This window comes from Saccopteryx bilineata, chromosome 5, assembly GCF_036850765.1.
Source record: "Saccopteryx bilineata isolate mSacBil1 chromosome 5, mSacBil1_pri_phased_curated, whole genome shotgun sequence".
In the NCBI taxonomy this organism is placed as follows: Eukaryota; Metazoa; Chordata; class Mammalia; order Chiroptera; family Emballonuridae; genus Saccopteryx; species Saccopteryx bilineata.
Window position 1 is genome coordinate 46252412 of NC_089494.1, and position 24947 is coordinate 46277358.

Genomic DNA, 24947 nt, shown 5'->3' on the forward strand with positions numbered 1-24947 from the left:
ATATGAGAAAGCAATTAATGAACAACTAAGGTGTCAAAATGAAAAACTGATGATTGATGCTTCTCATTTCCCTTCATTCCTATCTGTCTGTCCCTATCTGTCCCTCTCTCTGACTCTATCTCTGCCCTGTATAATAAACAAATAAATAAATAAATTAATTAATAAATAAATCCATTTTAGATCTGAATATACTTTTTCTATCACATCAACATGGAATAAACAATTCCCTGAATACCGCCAGAGAAAAATTACATACATTAATACTCTATTTACTAATTAGATAATAGTAAAATTAAAGTCACTATAACATACAAAATAAAAACCAGGATTAAATTTATAATAGTTTCATAGCTAGACATTTAATTTTTAGTTGCTACTTCTCACTTTAGTCATCAATAAAAAAATTATTCAAATAAACTGAACAAATTCAAACCATCTAATTTAATTTCAAAGGTACAAAACAATGAACGTTTTAAAATTATATGAGGTTCTAGCATAATTGTTATATCAACCCAATACTTACATAATGCTAAGTATTTATCTAAACAGAGAAGTTATACAAAAATATGGTATAAAAGAAAAAATGGTACACCTTATCATGAAAAATTGAGATGCCTCGATCTCACTCTCAATTTCTAATTCTCCAGGCCTAGGAAGTATGTACTGTTTTTAAAGAGTTCCATGGATGATATCAATGCATATCCACACTGAAAACTACTGTTATTGTGTTCAGCAAAGTGTACTGGCTAAGAGCACAGACCCTCATGACAGACTGCCCAGTTTAGCTTTGCCACTTAATACCTCTTTACCATGGCAAATTATTTAATTTTCCCATGTCTCATTATTGATAATCTACTGCTACTTCATAGTTTTGATGTAAGTAATAAAATATATTAAAATGTGTCAAACACTTAGAATAGTATTTGGCACATAAGTAAATGTTAATGTTTGGTACCATTATTTTCTATTAAGAAAAACCTAATGAAAAAGGAACACAGTTTGACTAATGGTTAATTATTTAAGCAATCTTGCTAAAATTTTTTAAAAAAATTCAGTTCTAAATTTGAGACTAGAGAATGTTATCTCGTTTTAAGAAACTGACCGAATTCTACTGTAGGTAATATACATAAAACATTTTGAAGAAGAAATTTGAATAAATGTGTTAGGAAATAAAAATGATATTATTGGCAGAACTCTAATCAAATGGTAAAAATAAAATGAAAAGACAAAAGACCATATAGCATGTTGTATAGCTTGTACTTAGTACATGTTTCTCAAATAAAAAAAATGTTAGCTGGATGAGAATATATAAAAGACTAGTTTCTCTGTAAACTAGATGAAAAATGTCTCTTTTACTTACCCACCATGTCACACTCATAAGTTTTTACATTTCATTATTTTCTCTCAATCTACTTAGAATCTGAACTTCTGGATTAGTGATATAAAACACATGATTAATTTACTTTTAATAGTACTACAATTAAATATTCTTAGCTCCTGGATATACAAATTCAAGATTTCCTGTACAGTGGAAAATGAGTTCAAGATGAAGGTCACCATTTATAATTAATTATAATGTGCAAATTTCCACATATGGTACTAATCTTTTGATTTACTCAAGAAGTCAATTTCATTAGTTTCTTGGGAAATATAAAAAGTTATGTCCAAAGGAATATTAAGTGAATGGTCAAGTAAAAACAGCTGGTACCTTTGACTTTTTCAAACTCTTTGTTAACGGCTTACAGAACCCTTCCAGGATCTGGCCGGCGTTCCCCACATCTTTCTTGACCACACTCCCCTTTATTCAATTCCTATCATAGTGGGCATCTTTTAGTTCCCAAATAATACCACTTTCCTTCTGGTTTCTGGGCCTTCTTACATGCTGTTCTTTCTACCTAGAAAATTCCCTACACCATTTGGTTTAATTTCTATTCACAGAAACATTTCCTGTCCATAGATGATATTAATCCTAACTGCTAAGTGTTTTCATAATTCCCTATACATTTTTATTTTAAACTAATCACATTCCGGGATTACTATTTTTTATCTTCCTCCCTAAACTGCACCATTAATAAGTAGAAAAAAGTTTATGACTATAACTGAAGTGAACAGCTGAAACACACATAATGTTCTCAATATATATTCCCTAATTTAAGGAAGGAAAGAGGGAAAAAAGGGAGAGAGGAGGGAAGAATGGGAGGGAAGAAAAGAGCTAAGAAAGGAGGAAAAAAGGGAGAAAAGAAAGGAAATAAACAGGAAGAAAGAACAAGAAAAAAAGAAGGATTAATAAAAGACTTTATCTGTGGAAGAGAAGTTATTCTCATAAACCTTAGCACTCCTTGTAGAAATTAGAATCATGGAAAGAATTCTAAAATAAAGACTAGAAGAGAAGAGTGTGTTAGTATTACTGATTTGCTATTTTCCCCCCATCATCTCATTAATTATGGTTTTGGACACTGTTGATTATGGTCCCAAGACATCTATCTGGTCCTAGAAGGTTCTAATACAATATTTTGTGATACTGAGTAACTCTCTGATCTCAAGATAGCTATAGTTGTTCATAGGTTTCTATTTATTTCCTACAGATTAAATTTAATATTGACTAAGCAAATGAAAAATGTCAGTTACAACAGAGAAATTTATTTTTCACAGATTAAAAATCTGATTAACATCATGGAAAGTCATTCGTTATGTGCCAGGCATTTATCTTATATTATAACAATATGTTATTTAAATCTCATAACTATCCAGGAGATACTGTCCACACATTTTTACAAAAAGCTAGCAAAGAGAGGGATCGGTTTGAATGCAAGTATAACTTCAGAGGTCAGCTTTTGATAAACCTGTCAAAAACATTTGCCTGCCTATGGTGGTAAGAGAGAAAATTTCGGATTCCAGAATACTGCTCGATGACAAACTTTTAGATGAGATCTACTAACCATAATCCTTGTACTTTTTTTTTTTTTTACAGAGACAGAGAGAGAATCAGAGAGAGGGACCGACAGGGACAGACAGACAGGAATGGAGAGATGAGAAGCATCAATCATTAGTTTTTCGTTCTGCATTGCTTTAGGCGACCCTGTGTTTTGGTCGTTCGACCCCAGGGGTCGCGACCCACAGGTTGAGAACCGCTGCCTCAGTTCTTCATTGATTGCTCTCTCATATGTGCCTTGACCGCAGGCCTTCAGCAAACCGAGTAATCCCTTGCTTGAGCCAGTGACCCTGGGTCCAAGCTGGTGAGCTTTTTTTTTTTTGCTCAAACCAGATGAGCCCACGCTCAAACTGGTGAGTTCGGGGTCTCGAACCTGGGTTCTCGGCATCCCAGTCCAACGCTCTATCCACTGCGCCACCGCCTGATCAGGCAATCCTTGTAGTCTTAACACCTTGGAGCCTACTAGGAGAAACAATGCTGACATTCCTCAAAACTACAATACCTGCTATTGTGAGGCTACAAGGGACTGGCTACCTACAGCTGTTACACTGTCTCTATTTCCATGAGACCTAGAAGTTATCTATGCTTTTATTTCTTCATTCTCAGACAGCTATTAATTCATCACCTCCCTGGCCAATGCTATTCAACTTTTTTTTTTGTGGGTGTGCTGTACTAAAAATGCACTCATGGCCCTGGCCGGTTGGCTCAGTGGTAGAGCGTCGGCCTGGCGTGTGGGAGTCCTGGGTTCGATTCCCGGCCAGGGCACACAGGAGAAGCACCCATCTGCTTCTCCACCCTCCCCCTCTCCTTCCTCTCTGTCTCTCTCTTCCCCTCCCGCAGCCAAGGCTCCATTGGAGCAAAGATGGCCCAGGTGCTGAGGATGGCTCTGTGGCCTATGCCTCAGGCGCTAGAATGGCTCTGGTCGCAACAGAGCAACGCCCCAGATGGGCAGAACATCACCCCCTGGTGGGCATGCTGGGTGGATCCCGGTTGGGCGCATGTGGGAGTCTGACTGCCTCCCCATTTCCAACTTCAGAAAAATACAAAAAAAAAAAATGCACTCATATTTAAACTGCACAGTTGTATCATTTAGGTAAAACTACAGACAATCACAATGTGTGAGCCTTATTTGCATCCTGATTCAAACAAACTTAAAAAAATCTGACATTTATGAAATAATTAGAAAGCTAAACATTGAATATTTGATGCTTTTAAGGAATTCCCATTTTAAAAAAGTTATGACAATCACATTATCACTATATTTAAAATAAGAATTTTTTTACAGATACATGCTAGAATATTTATGATATAGGTATTGTCCTAGGATTGCCTTCAGATTAATAGTGGTAAAGAAGGCGAAGTAACATTAGTGGAAGTATGGATGAATCAGGACTGACCATGAGATGAGGGTTAATAAAACTGGGTGATAGGCTTACTGTGCTGTTTTGTTTACTTTTGTAGATGTTAGAAAACAAAACAAAACATGACAACCATCTCCATAAAAAAAAAAAAGGTGAAAACAGAAGTTAATTTTTCGAGGTTTTGTTTATTGGTATTAATAGTGGTCTTCATTATTTTAAATTGATAGTATAAGACTGGATAAGCTACTGAAAAAAAAAACTGGTCAAGTATCCATAAATTTTATCACCAAATGATAAACTCTAGATAATAGGTTATGTTAAAATCTTTCCCCCAGATGTCTGACAGAGACTAGAGATAGGTTAGAGAATACTGTATTATGGGAAGTATACTACTACACTTTCATTTTCTGGTGGGCTAGGTCACTGAAACATATTTTGTGTTTATAGTAAGTGCCCTAAGTCCCCATCGTATTATCTGGGAATATTTATTCAGACCATCAGATGGCAATATGTAGTTACTTTTACCAAAGATAGCTCAAACTGCTTATTTACCTACCAAAAAACCACAATAATTAAAAGTTGCCAATAAATAAATAAAAGGCTTTAGAAGGAAGCCTTGAGTTATACTAAACAGGGACAGCATTAACACCACTAAATTGAATCTGTAACAATGTTATAATTTTTAAACAATACTGAAAAAACTAAAAAACAAAAAAGGGATGCCAAAAAAGGTAGTCTATCCAAGCCAAAAGGTATTTTCCATTCTGCTTTTCCATAAATAAAATTAAAAAAAACTTTTTAACCAAGTGGAAATATCTGAACATTCAGGTCACATGCAAGTTCTGCAAACTTACTTCAGTTTTTCCTCTTCACTCAATGTCTTCCACAGCTCTTCGATTTGTATTGTTGCATCCTCCAAACGGGTCTTAGACTTTTCTGTGAGAAATTGAACACGATGATCTTGAACAAAAAGGGCTCTTGCCGACATGGGTTTCTTGATTACGCGATTGCTAATTAAATCATAAGCTGTAAGCTGTCCAGATTTATTATCTACCACATTGGATTTTTTGTTACAGGAACTTTCAGTGAGATTCTTTTGTTCAGGGCTTGGATTATTATTCTTACTTACTTTACAAGCTGAACTTTCTTGAGGCACTAAAATTTTCACAGGTTCAATGTTTTCTCCCATTGCATTTGTGAATGCCTTTCCCTTGCTCCAGTCATCTGCACAAATTTCCAAAGATGTCTCAGCAACTGCTTCTTCCTCACTTTTCCCATTCCCATCTATATGGCCTTTATTCCCATTTTCTGATTGGGTGTGCTTAACAGAATGTACAAAACTAGTGTCACTATATTTCTTCTGGGTGTCCTCACATGATAAATTATTCATAGACGTCTCCTGAAATGTATTTTTAGTGTTCTTATCAATATTAGAATTTTCACTAATAAAATGATCATCGTAATGGTCACCAATGTGCATTTGCTGATTTAAAAAATTAGTGTTTTCTCCAGATTCATCATTATGCACATCATTTTGGAAAGAAATGCTTAAAGTATCAACATTTGCATAATTACTTCCAGATGATTCCATCTTATTAAAAAGCACATCTGTTTCTGCTGTTTTACTAAGAACTATGTCAGCTGAGGAAACATTAGTTTTATTATTTTCATAAGAATTTGTACTAGGTAGTGATCCGTAACAAGTCGTCATCAGATTTTCAAGAGCAATTAAAACAGATTCCTAAAAATACAAATTAACAAATGTTAGCAGAAATTATTAAAAAGAATAAATAGACAAGATTTAAAATAGTATTTAAAAACGTATAAACAAGCAAATATCCTTTGTCACATAAAAACGGTATAGACAGTAAATTTGTATATCGAATAAATTTAAAACATTATCAGAAAAAGGTTACCTTATTCTGTAATAATACTTGACTTTTATCCAGTGTTAAATTCACATCCACATTAGCTGCAGGAACATCAATTTTCAGAAAGAAAATGGGATACAAACGGGTAGATTCCTTTAGGCACTTCAGACTGTAATAATGCCGGATTAACTAGAAATGTAATGAATAAAAGACAAAAAAATCCCCCACACACATAAATACATACTGCCATCTTTAAAATACCACCAAAAGGAGTATATTCAACTGAGTGGATATAACTACTTATTAGGTAAAGCACTATCTAAAAAGTAACATTCAGAGGTCTTGAACCTATATGACTGAAGTAAAAGCATCATCAAGAAGTACAAATATACAATGCAACTGGCTTCATAGTTAAAGATTATACTGTCAAAGTCCAGAGTTCAAATGCAAACTCTATTACTTCCTGGCTATGTGTTCAAGAAAGTCAGTAATATTTGTTTTTTCACCAATAAATAAGGAAAATAATATATCATATAGTTGTGAAGAGTCAATTAGATACCATATGTAGGGTTCCTAGAACAATGTTTAATACATGTTATAATACTCTTATTCTTCTTTTCCTGATTTTAGAACAAAGTCTTAGAAGTAATCCTTGTAACAGGTTGACAAATGTTTTTATCTCTGATCCAAGCAATACTTTTTTCTTAAATACATTACCTTTAATATGTCTTTTTGGTGTACTGGTCGATTGTTTATAAAAATGAAACTCCTTTCTGGGGTTGAAAGACTTGTTAAATTGTGGTCTGCATCATGCTTTGGAAGAAATCCACTTAGATAAATCTATAATTGTCATAATAACAGAATTAATATGCAAAATCAACAATAAATGTGGTTCCACAGGTCTGGCTCTATACAATACATTAAAAATAATCAAAAAATAAATAGATTTTCATCTTACAGTCTCAGGAGCCATATACTTCCTAATAACCATGTCTTGAGCATTAACCTTAAATAAAATATTAAAGCATGTTAAATTGGTGCTCTCTGCCTCTAACTCTCTCTCTCTGCATTTGTATTTTAAGAAAAAAACTGACATTGATAAAAGCTTCATGAATGGGTATATAGATATCTACTGCCACAAGATATAAATACTGCTCTCTACTCAATTTTAAATTCTATCTTTAAATATTGTCTTTCCTCAATTGTGCCTTTCCTCTATTTGTCCTTTTCTTTTAGCCACCTTTTCCTGTGAAGAAGTGGTTGTTTCTGTATCTATTCTGAGTATGTTATGAAGTCAATCTAACTGGGTTTTCATTCCTGAGTGAAAAAATCTCTTGCTCTTTGACATTGATTGCATTGTTATACTTTACCTTATTTTTTGTTTAGATAACTTTTCTACAAACCAATTATTTTTATGCATTCTTTCTCTACTTTATAAATTTATAAAGATGAGGAAGAAAATGAAAAAAGATCCTAGAAAAATAATACAAAAGAGAGACACTGAGGCAATAGGAGGAAAAGAAAATAATCCTACTTTTACTTTTAAAGATAATATAATCATTATGAATACAACATGGACCTAGATTAATATGACTGAAATCCCAGTTCCACTACTAACTATGTGATCTTGGTCAACTAATTTAAAATACAGGCCTGTATCTCATTTCTGAAGCAAGTGGAACCTGATATTATTAACTTGTTAAAAAATTAATAGTCAAGGTTCAGCTTAGGTTTAGAAAAGTGAGAAAAATCAGTGAGGGTGGCGTTTGTAATTAAGCAGAAACCACGAAGCTCTTTAACAACATAGCCTGCAGGCTGCCACCTATGTCTATGGCTATCACTGCCCTTGAAAATAAATGTTTAAGACGATGCATTACCAATTTTAGAACGCTAAGTGCATTATTGTCATAGTGCCAAATTATGTCAATCTTAAAAAGTAAATTAATAAAGCTGGATAATCCATTACAAAATGATACTACTTAATTAACTGTAAAACTTCACAGCACTTATAAATGGTTGTATAATTAACCAGGTAACATGAGACTCTTCTTAAAGCACCTGCTGAGCATCAGGGAGAGCCTATTTAGTGTCTGAAAGACTTACTGGGCTTGTAGATGAAAAAAAAAATTTTTAATTCTGCCCCAAATAGGTAACTTTAATGAATAAAATAAAAAAAAACTGGTGATACTGCTCATGTTTTCCTTTCTTACCATCTTGTTGGCCACTGAATAATTATTACTAATTCCAAAATACTGAGCTTTTAAAAATAGCTTAGGATAACCTGAAGAACAAACTATATTTAAGGTATATAAAAAAGTAAAATCAAATAGCAAAGTCTTATAAAATGCTATTAAAAAGAGAAAATTAGTCGTTCATAGAAAAAGTGTATTAAAGAGTCCAAATCAGTGCAATAAAATAAAAAAATTTGATAGACTTTATAAGATTTTGAACCCAAGTATTCCTCAACCTAAAAAGCAAAATAAAACAAAGACAATATAAACAAAAATTTCTCCCCCTTTTGTTTTTCAACTATGGGTCTTTCTCTCCTCTTCATCTCCAACCACTTATAATCTGGCTTCAATCTGTCTCAATTATGAACTCCAATGTACTCTCAGTCCTCTTTGACTCCCTGCAGATCGTGATACCAATAACAACTCTCCTTTGGGAAACAATCCTCTTTCAGTCGTCTTCATTTTTCTGCTACCTCTATGACACTTCTTTAGTCTGGTTTGCTTGTTTCTCCTCCTTTCCTTACCCCCATAAGTGATGATGATGATCTGCCTGCATTCCTTTATCAAGCCCTTTTTTCTTATTCTCTACTCTCCTGAGTAATTTCATTCACATCTATACACATATACCAGTGATGCTAAGATACAGATGAAATGAAAGCCTTTATTTCTTTCACCCCTAAATGCTTACTATCTTCAACGAGTTTCAAAATTTTTCTCAATCTCACTACATTCAAATCTTGATCAAATATTTCATTATACTTCTATCCTGTACCTAACTGGCTCCTGTATTCTTTTGCTATGATAAAGAGCCCTGCTCTACCTACCCAATCCATCAAATCCATCTCTTCTCATCTACTGTGCTTCTGTTGAAGTAACCCTGACTGGTCTCCTAACACTAGTCTTTCTCCTATTTCAGTAAACCTTTAGAACATCATGGAGTTAAGTTTCAAAAGTAATAATTTAAGTTACGTAGAAATTTCCTTACTGCATCCTTACTGCAAATAGCACTGAGATAAAATTAATTTTTACAATAATTTCAAGATCTAATCATTTTTAAAAATGAAAAATATAAAGATGTTATCTGTGCAAAATATAACAGGGCCAGATGGTGAAGTCGAAAGCTCTATTTTGCTCTGGATCAGAAACTGGCTATGTCAGTTGGAAATTAAATTCTGGTATGGAAACAGAGAAAGAAAACACACCCATACAAGGCAGGGAATTGAAAACAGTCTTTCAATTTGGAATGGGCACCTCCTCCCACCTTTTCTCCCCAAAATAATTAAAACTACTGAAACCACTATGACCACTGTTTGGAATTGCTTCCAATGGTTAGTCACAAGAAAAAGCACACACAGCTCCAAAACCAAGAATAAGGCTAAGCCAAGTCTGCCAGGAAAAGGGGTACCTAAAATTCAGGCAGGATGGAAGGCATGAACTACTAATATGTAACACTTGATTTTGAACCAGGGCTGGAAGGGGGAGTGATATATGACAAACTACGTGGAGGAAAATGTAGGTGGGAAAATCAAAACGACAAAATGATAAATCTGCATTCAAGGTTATTTTGCAAATTAAAATTTCAAAGCATATAAAATAGCAGAGTGAGAATATTCTCTCAGGAAAGTAGAAATCATTGAGCAATATGAAAAGAATTTGAAATTAGTATGTGTACCATGCTTTTAAAAGAGTAAAAAAAAATCCATTTAAAAATAACCCAGAAGATAAAGAAATCAAAGTTAATAGTTATAAATTAAGAAGAATAGAAAAATGAATACATTTTGAATCTTGAAAATAAAATCTATAGTTTTGGGAATAAAAATCAGGCAGTACCAAGGAATTCGCCCAGACTTAGCATGAAGTAATGCAGAGATAAAAATATCAAAGAGAAAAAGATGTCTGAAAAAACAAAACAAAACTGGAGGAGCTCCATCAAGCCAACAAAGACACACTGGAAAAGGCCTAATAAATGCTACCGCAGCAGAGGTGTCGCTGCGGCCACCATCCATAACTAGGAGATTCTTACCAGTCTCTGTAGAAAGAAAAGTGACCCTTAATATTATGGGATAAAACACATAAAGATGCTCTACACCAAGGGTCCCCAAACTTTTTACACAGGGGGCCAGTTCACTGTCCCTCAGATGGTTGGAGGGCCGGACTATAAAAAAACTATGAACAAATCCCTATGCACACTGCACATATCTTATTTTAAAGTAAAAAAACAAAACGGGAACAAATACAATATTTAAAATAAAGAACAAGTAAATTTAAATCAACAAACTGACCAGTATTTCAATGGGAACTATGCTCCTCTCACTGACCACCAATGAAAGAGGTGCCCCTTCTGGAAGTGTGGTGGGGCCAGATAAATGACCTTAGGGGGCTGCATGTGGCCCGCGGGCTGTAGTTTGGGGATCCCTGCTCTACACCCAAGGTTCCCAATGCCTATGCATCTACCATCCCAGTCCAGTGAAGGGGCTTTGGTGACTAAGTTTCATAACATAAAGGTATGTAATGGGGATAAAAATGCAGTGAGAGGGCAACCACCAGAGTTGGCAAACAACTTAAAAGACTGCTTTTGGCCAGAAAGAAAAAGTCAAAGAAACTCTGATATAAAATAACTCTCCTTACAAGCCCAAAAAGCATGGAATGGTGATGGGTGGCTGGTTACAACATAAAATAATACCTGTTTACACACACAGTGCACAACAGAAGTATTGGTTAGATGATTACTCTCACTAGAGAGACACTCGAAAAGTTTAACACTAGGGTAGCCCATGGAACTGGAGCCACTCAGCAACACATACTTTCCAAATTCTCCCATTCCTCCATGCAAAAATAATTACATGGAGGTGTACCAAAGTTTTTGGAACCATAGCTGACCAAATGTTAAATCAGTACTTTTCATACTTCAATGTGCACCCGAGACCTTGTTGAAATTCAGATTCTGATTCAGTGTGTGTGGAATGAGGCCTGAGATTCTTCGTTTCTAACAATTACAATTAGCTTCTAGGTGATGAATGCTGCCGGTCTTCGGATCAAAACATAGCAGTGAAAATTGCTAGAGTATGATACCACAGACATCAAGTATGGGTCTTCAGTCACAAGCTTTCTGAGTTATCAGTGTAGACAACAAAGTCTCATGAAGTCATAGGAAACCCACGGGAATTTAGGCAATACTCCTCCTATCCCAAGTCAGCCACCATAACCAGTCTAAGGTGGCACTCGGGTGTGTCGAAACTATTAAACTACTACTAAGCGAGTTCTGAAAAAAAGATCCATGTCAGATCATGGCCGTGCTCCAGATACTACAGCTGGCCACTGAGGCTGGCCTGAATTGCTCCTTGGGCAGAGAGAACTCATAAGACATTAATTGAGCACAAACTCCCATCCAAGACTCTACTAAAATGATACACTAAAATGGTAATAATTAAGAACTCAATCCTACAAAGAGAATAGGAGGAAAAACAGTGGTAGAGAAGAGATTTCAATAAATTATGAAAAAGGGGAGGAGGAGAACAGAGACTGTCCGGCCGAACAAATAGCCTTCAGGCGTAATGTCGGCAGACACATAAGAACAAACAAACCAAAGGGCTCTTCTATAAAGAAAATGAATAAGAACAATTTTCCATAAACCAATTATAATTTAGACAAAAAGAAGAGAATGGAATGGAGGGGAGGGAAAGAGATGAAATAAATTTCCCTAGGGCAGTGAGTATGGCTGCAGAATAAGCCCCAACCCCATGATGGCACCTGTAACTTCCCTACACTCCAGGAACAGGGTCAGGGTCTTGATTACTTAACACTTAAGAGCCTGAATGCAAATAAATCCAACCACAAGCACTAAGTTCCAAATTAGACTTGCTATTCAGAGGAAAAAAATAGCAAGAGAATAAGAGGCTTGCAGTAAAAAGACCTGATAAGCAAAATAAAACTTGATCTCCTAAGAAAAAGAGATTTAAGAAACAAATAATTAAAAAAACAGAAACAAAAAATATCTTCAGCAATGTTCAAGATTTTGTATCCACAAAACACTAAGAAAGTATGAAGAAGCAATAAAACTTTAAGATGCTCTTGGAAATTAAACGTAAAAAACTTTCAAAATAAAATTTGGTAGAAGGGGTAAAAGAATTAGATCTCTAAAAATTTCCAGGAAAAAAAAAAGAAAAACTTGAAAAAAACAAGAGGTCCTAATTAACAATACAGTTTTCTGTTAAAAAACAGAAAAAATATCAAAGTGATGACAGGTCAAAGTACATAACCTAGAGCTGAAAAAGAAATGAATATTCTCAGAAGATCTCACACCAAGAGCTCATCACATAATAAGCAAATATACAGTAAGAGACATATACCTACACATATCCTTGTAAATTTTAAGAACAAAGATGAAGATCCTAAGAACTTTTAGGTAGGAAAATACATTGCCTAGAGCAGGGGTCAGGAACCTTTTTGGCTAAGAGAGCCATGAACGCCACATGTTTTTTGTTTTTTTTAAAAAATTTATTCATTTTAGATAGGAGAGAGTGAGAGAGAAAGAGAGAGAGAGAAGGGGGGAGGAGCAGGAAGCATCAACCCCCATATATGCCTTAAACCAGGCAAGCCCAGGGTTTCGAAATGGCGACCTCAGCATTCCAGGTCAACGCTTTATCCACTGTGCCACCACAGGTCAGGCCGCCACATGTTTTAAAATGTAATTCTGTGAGAGCCATACAATGACCTGTGTACGTTATGCACTATCCAATAAAAATTTGGTGTTGTCCGGAGGACAGCTACAACCATGAACATGAGCAGTAGGAAATGAATGGATTGTAATACATGAGAATGTTTTATATTTTTAATGTTATTATTTTTTTTATTAAAGATTTGTGTGTGAGCCAGATGAAGCCATCAAAAGAGCCACATCTGGCTCGCGAGCCATAGGTTCCTGACCCCTGGCCTAGAGAGAAAGAATTGGAATATATTAATTATCCCATCAGCAATAATGGATGGTCAGAAATACTCAATGTCTTTAAAGTTCTGAAGAAAAATTCTTTTCAATTTAGAATTGTTTACCATAGTATCAATAAGAGAAAGTGCAGGCACTGGCTGGTTGGCTCAGTGGTAGAGTGTCGGCCTGGCGTGCAGGAGTCCCGGGTTCGATTCCCAGCCAGGGCACACAGGAGAAGCACCCATCTGCTTCTCCACCCCTCCCACTCTCCTTCCTCTCTGTCTCTCTCTTCCCCTCCCGCAGCGAAGGCTCCATTGGAGCAAAGTTGGCCCGGGCGCTGAGGATGGCTCCATGGCCTCTGACTCAGGCGCTAGAATGTCTCTGGTCACAACAGAGCAGCGCCCCAGATGGGCAGAGCATCGCCCCCTGGTGGACATGCCGGGTGGATCCTGGTCAGGCGCATGCAGGAGTCTGTCTGACTGCCTCCCTATTTCCAACTTCAGAAAAATACAAAAAAAAGAGAAAGTGCAAAATAAAGTCACTTAGACATGAAAGCTTATCTGTCATTTTCCCTTTCTGTAGAAGTTACTTAATGATGTATATTAGAGAAATGAGAATGAATACCAAAAGAAAGAGAGGAAGGTATGGGATATAAGAAATAATTGAAACAACCAGTACTCCTATGAAAAGAAAGCACAGAATGAGAGTTCCCCTTTTTCTTTCTAAAAAAAGGAAAATAACTAAATAAGTAAATAAAAAGACAGAAAAAAAAACCCCAATGGAAAGCCCAGAAAACCCAAAATTCTATATAAGGTAGTTTATACAGGAGGCAAAGAAAACCATGACAGATTTTGAGTAACTGATGGGAGAAAGAGAGATTCCATCTTGTAGGAAAATGGCTGAGAGACTGAACTGCAGCTTTGAGACAAGTCTTTGGTGTGGACTTCGGAACGCCAAGTTCTGCGGGGGCAGAACGCTGCACCGGCAAACACTATTATGATTGTTGATAGGAAGCAGCTGATCCCTATAGCCATTTTCCTACATGCCTGGACGTCATCAGTAAGTCATCTTTCTCAGCACTTAACGCCAATGTAGACTAATTTGACACAGGTTCTGCTAATTTGCTTGATGAGCAAAGAGACCAATAAATACAATGAGGCTGCAAAATCTGGACTCTCAGTCCTAGAGACTGGGAGTCCCCTGTACCCATCTTTTCTCTATGTGTATATTTTTTCTTAAGTCCTGCAGCATCTTCCTCTCATGCACACCCATGGCTGGGCTGGTCTCGGCAAGTGGCACCCAATGTGGGGCCTGCTGAACAGGGATCCGACCAGAATGGGGCCTCGACAGGAACAGTGACCTGATTGGAAGAAGGATCCCTAGAGCGAGAAAGTAAGGAAATAACTGCAGAACCCGAGGGGAAATGGAAGCCTCAGTTCAGTCCACCACAGGAAAGTGGTAAGGACATCCTCAAAAAATACAGTCTTTTGTGTGTTTTTTCTGAAGTCCTGCTGTGCCTTCCTTTAGTGCACACCCATAGCAGGGCTGGTCTCAGCACCATTTAATTGGGACAACAGGAATATTCTCATTTGTATGGCACAGAGACATAAAATTGGATCCTTACAGAGAAAATGTAATTCTAGCAAATATACAGGTTTGCAACCAAGATTACACAGGGGAACAAATTTTATTTCATTTTCTGTTGCATGAGGTTTTAGAACTGTTTCTATATATTTCTGCTTTGCTGATTCCAAACCTGAAATCTGTTTTTTGGTGCATGCTCTAGTTTTTATGCAATTTTAATTTTTTTGTTATAGTTAATGGCATGCACTGGTTTTTAAATTGGAGTTAAAGGGTAATGATTCTTGGATTGTACATAACAAGGCAATTAATGTTTTACAAACATCACTTTTACATAATTGTAGTTGTTTTTAAATGTAAAAAATTAACTGATAAAAACACCCTTATTTTGTTTTAAGATTGAATCATGGCTTCTTCGAGTAGGTGTAAATGTAAGAATAGCCCTGACACCTTCTGTTATATATGTGGCTGTTACACACTTCAACATCAAAGGCGCAATATTTCATCATTTGTGACACGTGCATATATTGCCTATTTTCAAGTTTCCTTTGGCAATCAAGACAAGAATTGAGCTCCTCATGTTGTGTGTCATAATTATGAGGAAATGCTTCGTGACTGGACAAAAGGAAAACGCAAAGGAATGCCTTTTGGTATTCTATGGTTTGGCGTGAACCTAAGGACCACAGCAGTGACTGTTATTTCTGTCTGATCCATACAAAGGGCATCGGCAAGAAAAAACGGCATATGATCGCATATCCTGATATTCCTTCAGCAATATGACCTATCCCACACTCTGAGACACTCCCAGTTCCAGTTTTCAATGGTTTTATTTCTTCTAAGGACAAAGAAAGTGAACTGGATGATCAAGTCTATTTTGATAAGATGCATGAGGAAATGTTTGTAGAATCTGAAGGGTCTTCTTCTGATACCAAGCAGTCATTAACCCCTCAGCAGTTTAGTTAATCCAAACTGAATGACTTAGTAAGAGATTTGGACCTATCCAAGAAAGCAGCTAAGTTATTAGCCTCCAGGCTTCAAGAAAAGAATGTACTTCACCGGTTAGCTAAAGTATCCCATTTTCAGGAAGCGTGAAAAAATTTTTGTGGACTTTTCTCCACGAAGACAAACACTTTGTTTACTGTCATGATATCAGTAGTCTTCTCAGCCAGCTAGGTGATACCACTTACAGTCCAACAGAATGGCAGCTATTTCTTGACAGCTCTAAACGGAGTCTGAAATGTGTTCTCCTACACAACGGTAATGTGTATGCAGCGGTTCCAATTGGTTATTCAATTCATCTGCAAGAAGATTATAATGACATAAAAATTGTCCTCAACTTTCTGAAGTATGAGGAGCATAACTGGATCATTTGTGTGAATCTTAAAATGGTAAATTTCCTGCTAGGACAACAGAGAGGTTTCATGAAGTATCCTTGCTTTCTGTGCTTGTGAGACAGCCAAGCTCTGGAGAAACACTGAACACAGAAGAAGTGGCCGAAACATGAGCTCTGCAAGTAGGGATGCTAAATATTGTGAATGAACCTGTAGTTAATCGAGACAGGATCATTTTTCCCCCACTTCACATCAAACTTAGCTTAATGAAGCATTTGTTCAGGCTTTGAATAGAGAAAGTGAATGCTCTCAGCATATTATTTCTGCTTTTCTTGCCTTGTGTTTCAAGAAGATAAAAGCAGGTGTATTCGATGGACCTCAATTTCGAACCCTCACACGTGATGAAAAATTTGCCAGGAAGATGAATAAAGAGGAGAAAGCAGCATGGCAGTCTTTTGTGGCAGTTACAAAGAACTTCCTTGGCAACAAAAAAGCAGAAAACTATGAACTTCTGGTTCAAAGGATGCTGTTGGCTTTCCACAACATTGGATGTAACAAGAGCGTTAAGATTCATTTCCTGAACAGTCACCTTGATAAGTTTCCTGAAAATCTTGGAGCTGTTAGTGATGAGCAGACTACTGCTGGAGCATCAAACGAGATTGTCTTCAACAAGTACACAAGCACAAGAGCTACAAATGCAAATATTTGCCTGAATAGAATTTAAATAAGTTTTGCGCAAATTTTATGATTAAAATAAGCTTTTAATATGTTCTATTTCAAAACTGTAGACAAATTCTGATGCAATCATATATTTTAGTGTATTAGTGTATTTACCGCATTATATAAATTATATTTTCACAAAGATGCCCAAGAAGACATTCTACTTCATTATGTTAAACTAAATGTTGAAAATTTTACAATAAGATGAAAACCTAAAATCTTGAATTGCAAAAAAACCTGTAGCTTACAGAGAAAAACTAATGTCAGATTTGAGATCAGCACACTTGAATTAGGTAAGAACAAGTGTTTTTGTGGATGCAACAAAAATTTTGTTCCCCAGTGTTTTATATAGTTTAGTAATGTATACTCCATATACATTTTCAGCTTTGAGAACCAGTCTTCAAACAAAAGATTGAAGATAAAAAATAGTTACATAAGACAATAGGTTATTAAGTTTGATAACATAAAGTAGAGCTGAAATGACTGAGAGAGGAGAGGGCAAGTTAGAAGAGTGGGGTTGTTAATAACCACAACCAATATTATAGGGACTCAAGATAATAGTCTGCAGCTGATAGTTCAAGAAAAGAAAGTTGAAGCATGTATTTAGAATAAAAAAAACAAAAGTAAGACTCAACTTTCTTTCATAGTAGAAAGTAAACACGAGATACTAAAGTGTAAGTCATTAAAAAAATAAGTGTAAGCACAATTGTTAAAATTACAAATAACAAAGAGAATGTACAAAAAAGAACTGAGGACAAGGCTTAATATAAGCTTTGTATGTATTTTGGGTTTTACCTTATACATATTTTTGAAAAAAATGTTAAAAACAAGCAAAAAAGACCTCTTGCCACTCCAAATTGCCCAAAGGAAAAAAATTCAACAATTTCATTGCTAAATTAGAGCTTTTAAAGAACATTTTTCCTGTATACCTGAGATTCTTCAGAGTGGTACTGAAAGTATTCCATATTGCCCATAACAGCAGTCCCCAGAACAGACATGAGAGCCATCTTATGATCTGATGTTCGAGTTTTGTGCCAAATAACTGCCTAGGGACAAAAAGACACACATAACTTAACACAATTTAGATTTACTATACTCAGGTATTCACACCATTTATTTATTTATTTATTTCTATATTTAGTCTTCATCCCCAGTTTACATTTTCAGTATCATTTAGAAGAGATGCATGTAAAGTCTACCAGAGCTCTGGTTCTGAATATTAGTACAAATATTGATCGACTTACGACCTATGTAACTTACAACCATTCGAATTTATGACCACAATCGCTAGCCACGACTGTTCCGCATCTGGCAGCGCAAGCGTTGCCCAGCTGGGCGTACGACAGTGCGGACCAGCTTCTAGCAGCACTACCATCTCTGCGTGCACCATTTCAACTGTTATCCCAGACTCGGTACAGCAATTTGTGTTTTGTGTCTTGGATATTTTTCATCAAACCCCTCCCAAGATGTCTACCAAGAGGAACTTGTCTTTGCAAATATTAAACCAGTTGTACTGGTAATGCAGTATTTTACTTAAACCTGACAAATGTAAAAATAAGAAACAAAATGGTGTAGAGATGATACAAATGGCATAAAATGAACAAAGAAAATTATAACAATAATGAAAGAAAATTATGATAAAATATGACTTAAAGATTTTTATAACATCATTTCACAGTACTGTATATATAGCCTACTCAATTTATGACCAAATCGTGTTACGACCAGTCTGTCGGAACCAATCGTGGTTGTAAGTCGAGCACTAGCTGTAGCTATATATGTTGTAGTGTACAATCTACTTCACTTCTCTTAACCTCAGTTTTCTCTTCTCTACAAGAAGACCAGAAACATTTATCTCACAGAGCTGATGGAAGATAAAAATATATAATGGAGGCAGATACATAGACCAGTACCTGGCATATCACAGTTTCATTAAATATTAATTTTCTCCCTCTTCTAAACTTCGGAGTACTGTATATTTAAATTGTGACCAGAAGTAAGGTATTTATTTCATTAAGGGTAGGCAGCTATGCTGTAAAATTTTGGTAAACACTCAAAATGGTATACAAATCTGGGATAATGCATGATCTTAAAATTACCTTTGTTAATTACCTTTTCTATACAGAGAACTTACAAAACGCCACCTGAGTCTAATAAACTCAAAAGCTGAATTATGAGCTTGCAATTTTTTTCATTGCACATATGTAGTAGGATACTTTAAGAGAAGCATGGACCAAGGTTTAGCTGTGAAGAGCACATTCAGGTATGATGTATTACAATTTCTTCAGTTAATAAAGTCCAATTATACTCAAATCTCTTGAGAAACTATAAATACAGATACATTCATTCATTCAACAGATATTTACTTAGCAACCTCCCAATCCTGAGGAAGTGTGGAAAAGGCCTAAGAGAAAACATGAAACATAAATATCAACATTCAAGGGGCAGGCAGAGGAAGAAGAGAAGACTGAAAAGGAGTGACCACAGGACAGGATAGTGCACACAACAAGGAAATTTTTAACAAGAAAAAAGTAGTCATATGTGACCAATGTCGAGAGATCAAGGTAAGAATACAGATGTGGCCAGAGTATTTAGCTATCAGGAGGAACAGACTAAAGGATACGCAAGACTTGATATGATGTGGTGACTGCACATAAAGGTGAAAAAGAGAAGAATCAGGAATGTGATCGAGTCCCTGGTACCAAGAACACTATCAGGGCCCTATAAGCCCTAATTTGTTGAAGGAGTGAGGAAATAATAGTTTTTCTAGAGAAAAGTAACTCCAGTGGAGATGAAAACTAGCTTTGTTTTTAAAGATTAAGACTGCTGGTTGCCATATTATATACACATTAGTAATTATGTCTTAATTACTCTGCTTTAGTAAATCCAAAACAACCTTTCCTCTTCTTTCTTTTTAGAAAAACATAATAGTTTTATTGAGATATAATTGACAAACTATTACAATTCACACATTTTAAGTGCACAATTCAATGGTTTTTAGTATATTTACAAAGTTGTGCAATTATCACCATTAATTAATTTTAGGACAATTTTATCACTTTGAAAAGAAATCCTATACCCATTTCAGTCACTCTCCACTTCCCCACTTTTACCCCAAATAATCACTAAGTTACTTTCTGGCTATAATTTGCCTACTTTGGGTATTTCATATAAATGGCATTATACAATAGTATTTTGTGAGTGGCTTCTGTCACTTAGCACAATGTTCTCAAGGTTTACCTATATTGTTTAAGTACTTCATTCCTTTTCTAACGGATAAATATGAATCCATTGTATGGGTATACATTAAAATTAGATGATGGACATTTGTGTTGTTTCCATTTCTTGGCTATTATGAATGATGCTGCTAGGAATATTCATGTACAAGTTTTTGAGTGGACACGTTTTCATTTCTCTTGAGTATATGCCAAGGAGTGGAACTGGTAGGGAGTGCAATAACTGCCTATTTTTTTCAGGAATTGTCAAACTAAAATCTTTGTGCTGTGTGTTTGTATAAAAAGAAAAAGAAGTACTGGCTTCTGCTATTATGGCTGTTATTTTAAGCTAGCCAGTAGCTGGTGCTTTAAAGGAAAATATTCAAAATAATAGAAAGTAGGTAAAGTTAAGAATAATTTGCAAATAGTGGAGTGAAATGTCTCCTGATTCATACCTTCCATGTCATAAGTTACTTTTAACAAAACATAGTTGCACTATAAAAACTTATTCACAAAATGTTTACTTCTTCAAAGCTATACTAGCTGATACTGAAATACATATATAAGATATACTTAAAATAGTAAAAAAAATTTCAAGAAAACTTATGTTTCAAAATTCCTGCACTGAATACAGCTATAGAACCTGTGATACTTCTAACATAAACATTATATTGTTTAGTCTTTATTAGAGTGCTGCCTCAGGTGATGCTACAGATATAAATCTTTGTTAATTAATACAAAGATGCCATTTCACTGCCAGATGTGCTAAATAGACAGTATAAAGAATTGTAAAAAGATCACTTGAGAAAATGAGTTCTAAAAAAGCTATGAAACATAAGAACCATTAAATGTGAAAGAAAATGTTTAAAGTACACACCGGGAGTTCTGAAGCATAATGTCATGTCAGGCAATTACTGCATCAAAGGGGCCAATTTGGAAGCATTTTCTAAACCAGTGACAGTTGGGCTAGCAATAAATGATAAAGAGGTCTCCCAAAGAATTCAATCTTCAATATTATGCAATTAAGATTCATTTTCAAATAAAATCCATTATTAAAGAATTAAACAACAAAATGTGGTAATTAAAAATGAAGAATCTAGAAGAAACTGAACTTTTAAATACATTTTCTACAGTAAACAGTTTTTTTAGTTTGCTTTCACTACCATTCAACCAATCCTACATTATTTTCTAAAACAGATTTTATTTTCACTCCTGAAGTTTTTCATGTATTCTGTGCTTAGGCTGAAAGCTTAATATGTGCTAAAAATACACACACATGCCCCCATATGTTTTCTATTTAGGTCACACAAAGTTGGAGCATTCAGATGTGCCAAGTAAGAACCCGACTCTAGTCAGTATGATGACAGTGCAAAAAACACCTCAATCAAAAATACATTACATGCACACCATGTAGTTGATTGAAGATATATGTAAATATATTTGGCCACTGTTCCTACTTAATTGACATATATACTGATACTATTTTAAGAAAATAAAATTAGATGAGAATTCTCAATATTTAATTAGTAAAACTGAATTGTGAAGGCAATTTGGGATAATGGGGCAAAGATGATTCCCCCATTAATATGAAATATATAGAAAGTATACATAGTGACCTAGAGTGCAGCAAAACTTTTCATGCAAATTATATGCACAGATGTACTAATACTTCCAAGTTCTTACAAACTGATATAACTCATCTGTATCTGTTTCTATCTACTCCTAAATATGTATTTGTACTGACTCTGGATCAGAATAGAGCAGGGGCACAAAATGATAGGAAATGGCAATTTTTTCCCACACTGGTAATATGACAATGATATCAGCTGCAGAAGCTTATCACTAAGTGTTAAATGTTTTGAATTGAGTATAAAATTATGTATTACTCTAGTGATTTTTAACCTTTTTCATCTCATGGCACACAAACTAATTACTAAAATTCTGTGGCACACCAAAAAATACATATTTTGTCAATCTGACAAAAAAAAAAGTATAATTTTGATTCATTCATACCAGATGGCTATCTTGTGTTGGCTGTTCTTTTTTTTTACAATCTAAGAGAAAAAAGGTCAGTGCGCCAATAGGTATTACAGATTTAAAAAATTCTGGGGCACATTAGTTGAAAATTGCTGTATTCTTCCATTACAACATCAATACTATTGTAAAGAACATCACACTCTATTATGATTTGATTCTTAAGTAGCCTCAGCTTTGAAAAAAAATTCTATCTTGGTAAAATATATTCAGCACTATTCTGAAATTAAAATGTTATTTATACTTTTACTCTGCTTAAATGTTTCCTATTTTATGGAATAGAGCGTGCATAATTATTTCCCCTGAAAGTTACAAATTGTTAACTTTACCTTTTTATTGGGGGAGGAGGTTGCTTTTAAGAAGTAGGCAAATGAGAGACAAAGATGAGAGTATTTTTTTTTACTCTACCTTTTCTTACTTTTTGGTTTTTAAACCATATAAAGGTATGACTTAAAAAGTAAATACATATTTAAAAACAGAGTTAATCTTTGCATAACTTGCAAAGAAAGATTGTAGATATTCATTCTTTGTGATCTTTAAAATAAGAAATTGCCAACCGCTCACCAAATCTTGTCATATATACATCATAAATGTTTTTACTTGTCCAGACCCTGTTCTCCATGCTCTGTGCAACTACCTAGACTACTAAAACACCTTCTTCAGTTACACAACTACTAAACATAATTTGGTCCATCCTCCAACTGCCATGAGAAGTATCTTATTTTGTTAGTTTCCTAATGAAACTCCTTATTTTCTTTCCTTTTAGTCACCTGGCAAGAAGTATACATTCCCATGTAAGGTACACAAAGTCCTTTAGAATGTAGACCCAAGCAACTTTTCTGGCTTCATCTCATATTTTCAACACCATTTTGAACTTTCTAGGACCTCTGAGGACTCCCTAACCTTTCATGTGCCTCTGCTCACCTAGTTTATCTCGAGAACCCATTCTAAGGCCACCTCCTCTGAAAATCCTTTTTGAACCTAACCAGAGTTTAATAACTGTCTCCAGATTACCCATATTTCTCAATATTGTTTACAGAAAACTCTTCAGATCAGCCTTTCTGAACAACTGTTTAATCTTGGAACCCTGAAGCAACCATTACTTCCTCCCATATTTAACTTTACAGAAAAGGTTATTTGCAAATCAAGCTGCTATTGCTTTTTAACAATATTTGATTTCAGCTTTACGCTTTCTTCTCACTGTAAATACTTTATGAGACTTTGCTTCTCCAAACTTGCTTTTATTTCTCCCTAACTCAGTCTAAATAAAGCTACCCCAACCATCTCCTCTGCAATGCAACTCCATACTCTACATCAGGGGTCCCCAAACTTTTTACACAGGGGGCCAGTTCATTGTCCCTCAGACCATTGGAGGGCCGGACTATAAAAAAAACTATGAACAAATCCCTATGCACACTGCACATATCTTATTTTAAAGTGAAAAAAACAAAACGGGAACAAATATAACATTTAAAATAAAGAACAAGTAAATTTAAATCAACAAACTGACCAGTATTTTAATGGGAACTATGCTCCTCTCACTGACACCAGTGAAAGAGGTGCCCCTTCCGGAAGTGCAGTGGGGGCCGGATAAATGGCCTCAGGGGGCCGCATGTGGCCCGCGGGCCATAGTTTGGGGACCCCTGCTCTACATGATACCCTAGTTGTTCTCTTTTCAGATAAAGACCAATAATGGATAGAAAATCCAGATCAATAAGGAATCAGAAGGTTTGAATAACACTACAGACCAAATAGACCTAACAGACATACCAATCACTTCTCCCAGCAGCAAAATACACATTCTTCTCAAGCTCACATAAATCTTTCCCCAGGACGTATCATGTTAGATCACAAAACAAGTCTTAACAAATTTAAGACTGAAACATACCAAGCATTTTTTCCTGTTCACAATGGATTGGAACTAAAAATCAATAGCAGAAGGAAACTAGAAAATTCACAAAAAGTGAAAATTAAATAACACATTTTTAAACAACCATTAGTCAATGAAGAAATCAAAAAGGACATTAGTACATACTTTAAGATAAACAAAAATAAAAACACAATACAACAAAACTCTTGAGATGCAGCAAAAGCAGTACATAAAGAATTTCATAGTAATAAACATCTACCTCAAAAAAAGGTGTCAAATGAACAAACTCACTAACTATTCATCTTAAAGAGCTAAGCCCAAAGGTAGCAAAAGAAAGAAAATAAATAGTAGAGTGGAAATAAATACAGTAGAAACTAGAGACAGAAAAAAAATCAACAAAACTAAGAGTTGGGTTTTTTGAAATGAAACAAAATTGACAAATCCTTAGCCAAAAAAATAAAAATAAAAAGAGGGAGAAGACTCAAATAAAATTAGAAATGAAAGAAGAGGCCCTGGCCAGCTGGCTCAGTGGTAGAGCACTGGCTTGGTGTGTGGATATCCTGGGTTGATTCCTGGTCAAGGCACACAGGAGAAGTGACCATAAGCATCTCCACCCCTTCCCCTTATCTCTTTTTCTCCCCCAGCCATGGCTTGATTGGTTCGAGTGCATCGGCCCCAGGAGCTGAGGACAGTTCCATGGAGCCTGTAAAAATAGCTCGATTGAGATCATGGCCCCAGATGGGTAGAGCATCAGCCCCAAATGGGAGTTGCTGGGTGCGTCCTGGTCAGGGTGCATGCGGGAGTCTGTTTATCTCCCTCCTCTCACTTGGAAAAGAAAAAAAAAAACCCCAAAAAAAACAAAATAGAAAGAAATTAA

The 24947-nt window shown here is 35.4% G+C and overlaps 1 protein-coding gene across 4 annotated transcripts in view; it reads right to left on the bottom strand.

The window, feature by feature from the left end:
- Positions 1 to 24947, bottom strand: part of PMS1 (PMS1 homolog 1, mismatch repair system component) — a 99973-nt gene that overhangs the window by 18498 nt on the left and 56528 nt on the right. For all 4 annotated transcript variants that reach the window (XM_066233364.1, XM_066233365.1, XM_066233362.1 and 1 more), the window contains 4 exons: positions 17881 to 17997; positions 6882 to 7004; positions 6210 to 6353; positions 5148 to 6034 (listed from right to left, as the gene is read on the bottom strand). In XM_066233364.1, coding sequence (XP_066089461.1) covers positions 5148 to 6034; positions 6210 to 6353; positions 6882 to 7004; positions 17881 to 17997 — 1271 coding nt within the window. The remainder of the gene's footprint in view (positions 1 to 5147; positions 6035 to 6209; positions 6354 to 6881; positions 7005 to 17880; positions 17998 to 24947) is intronic.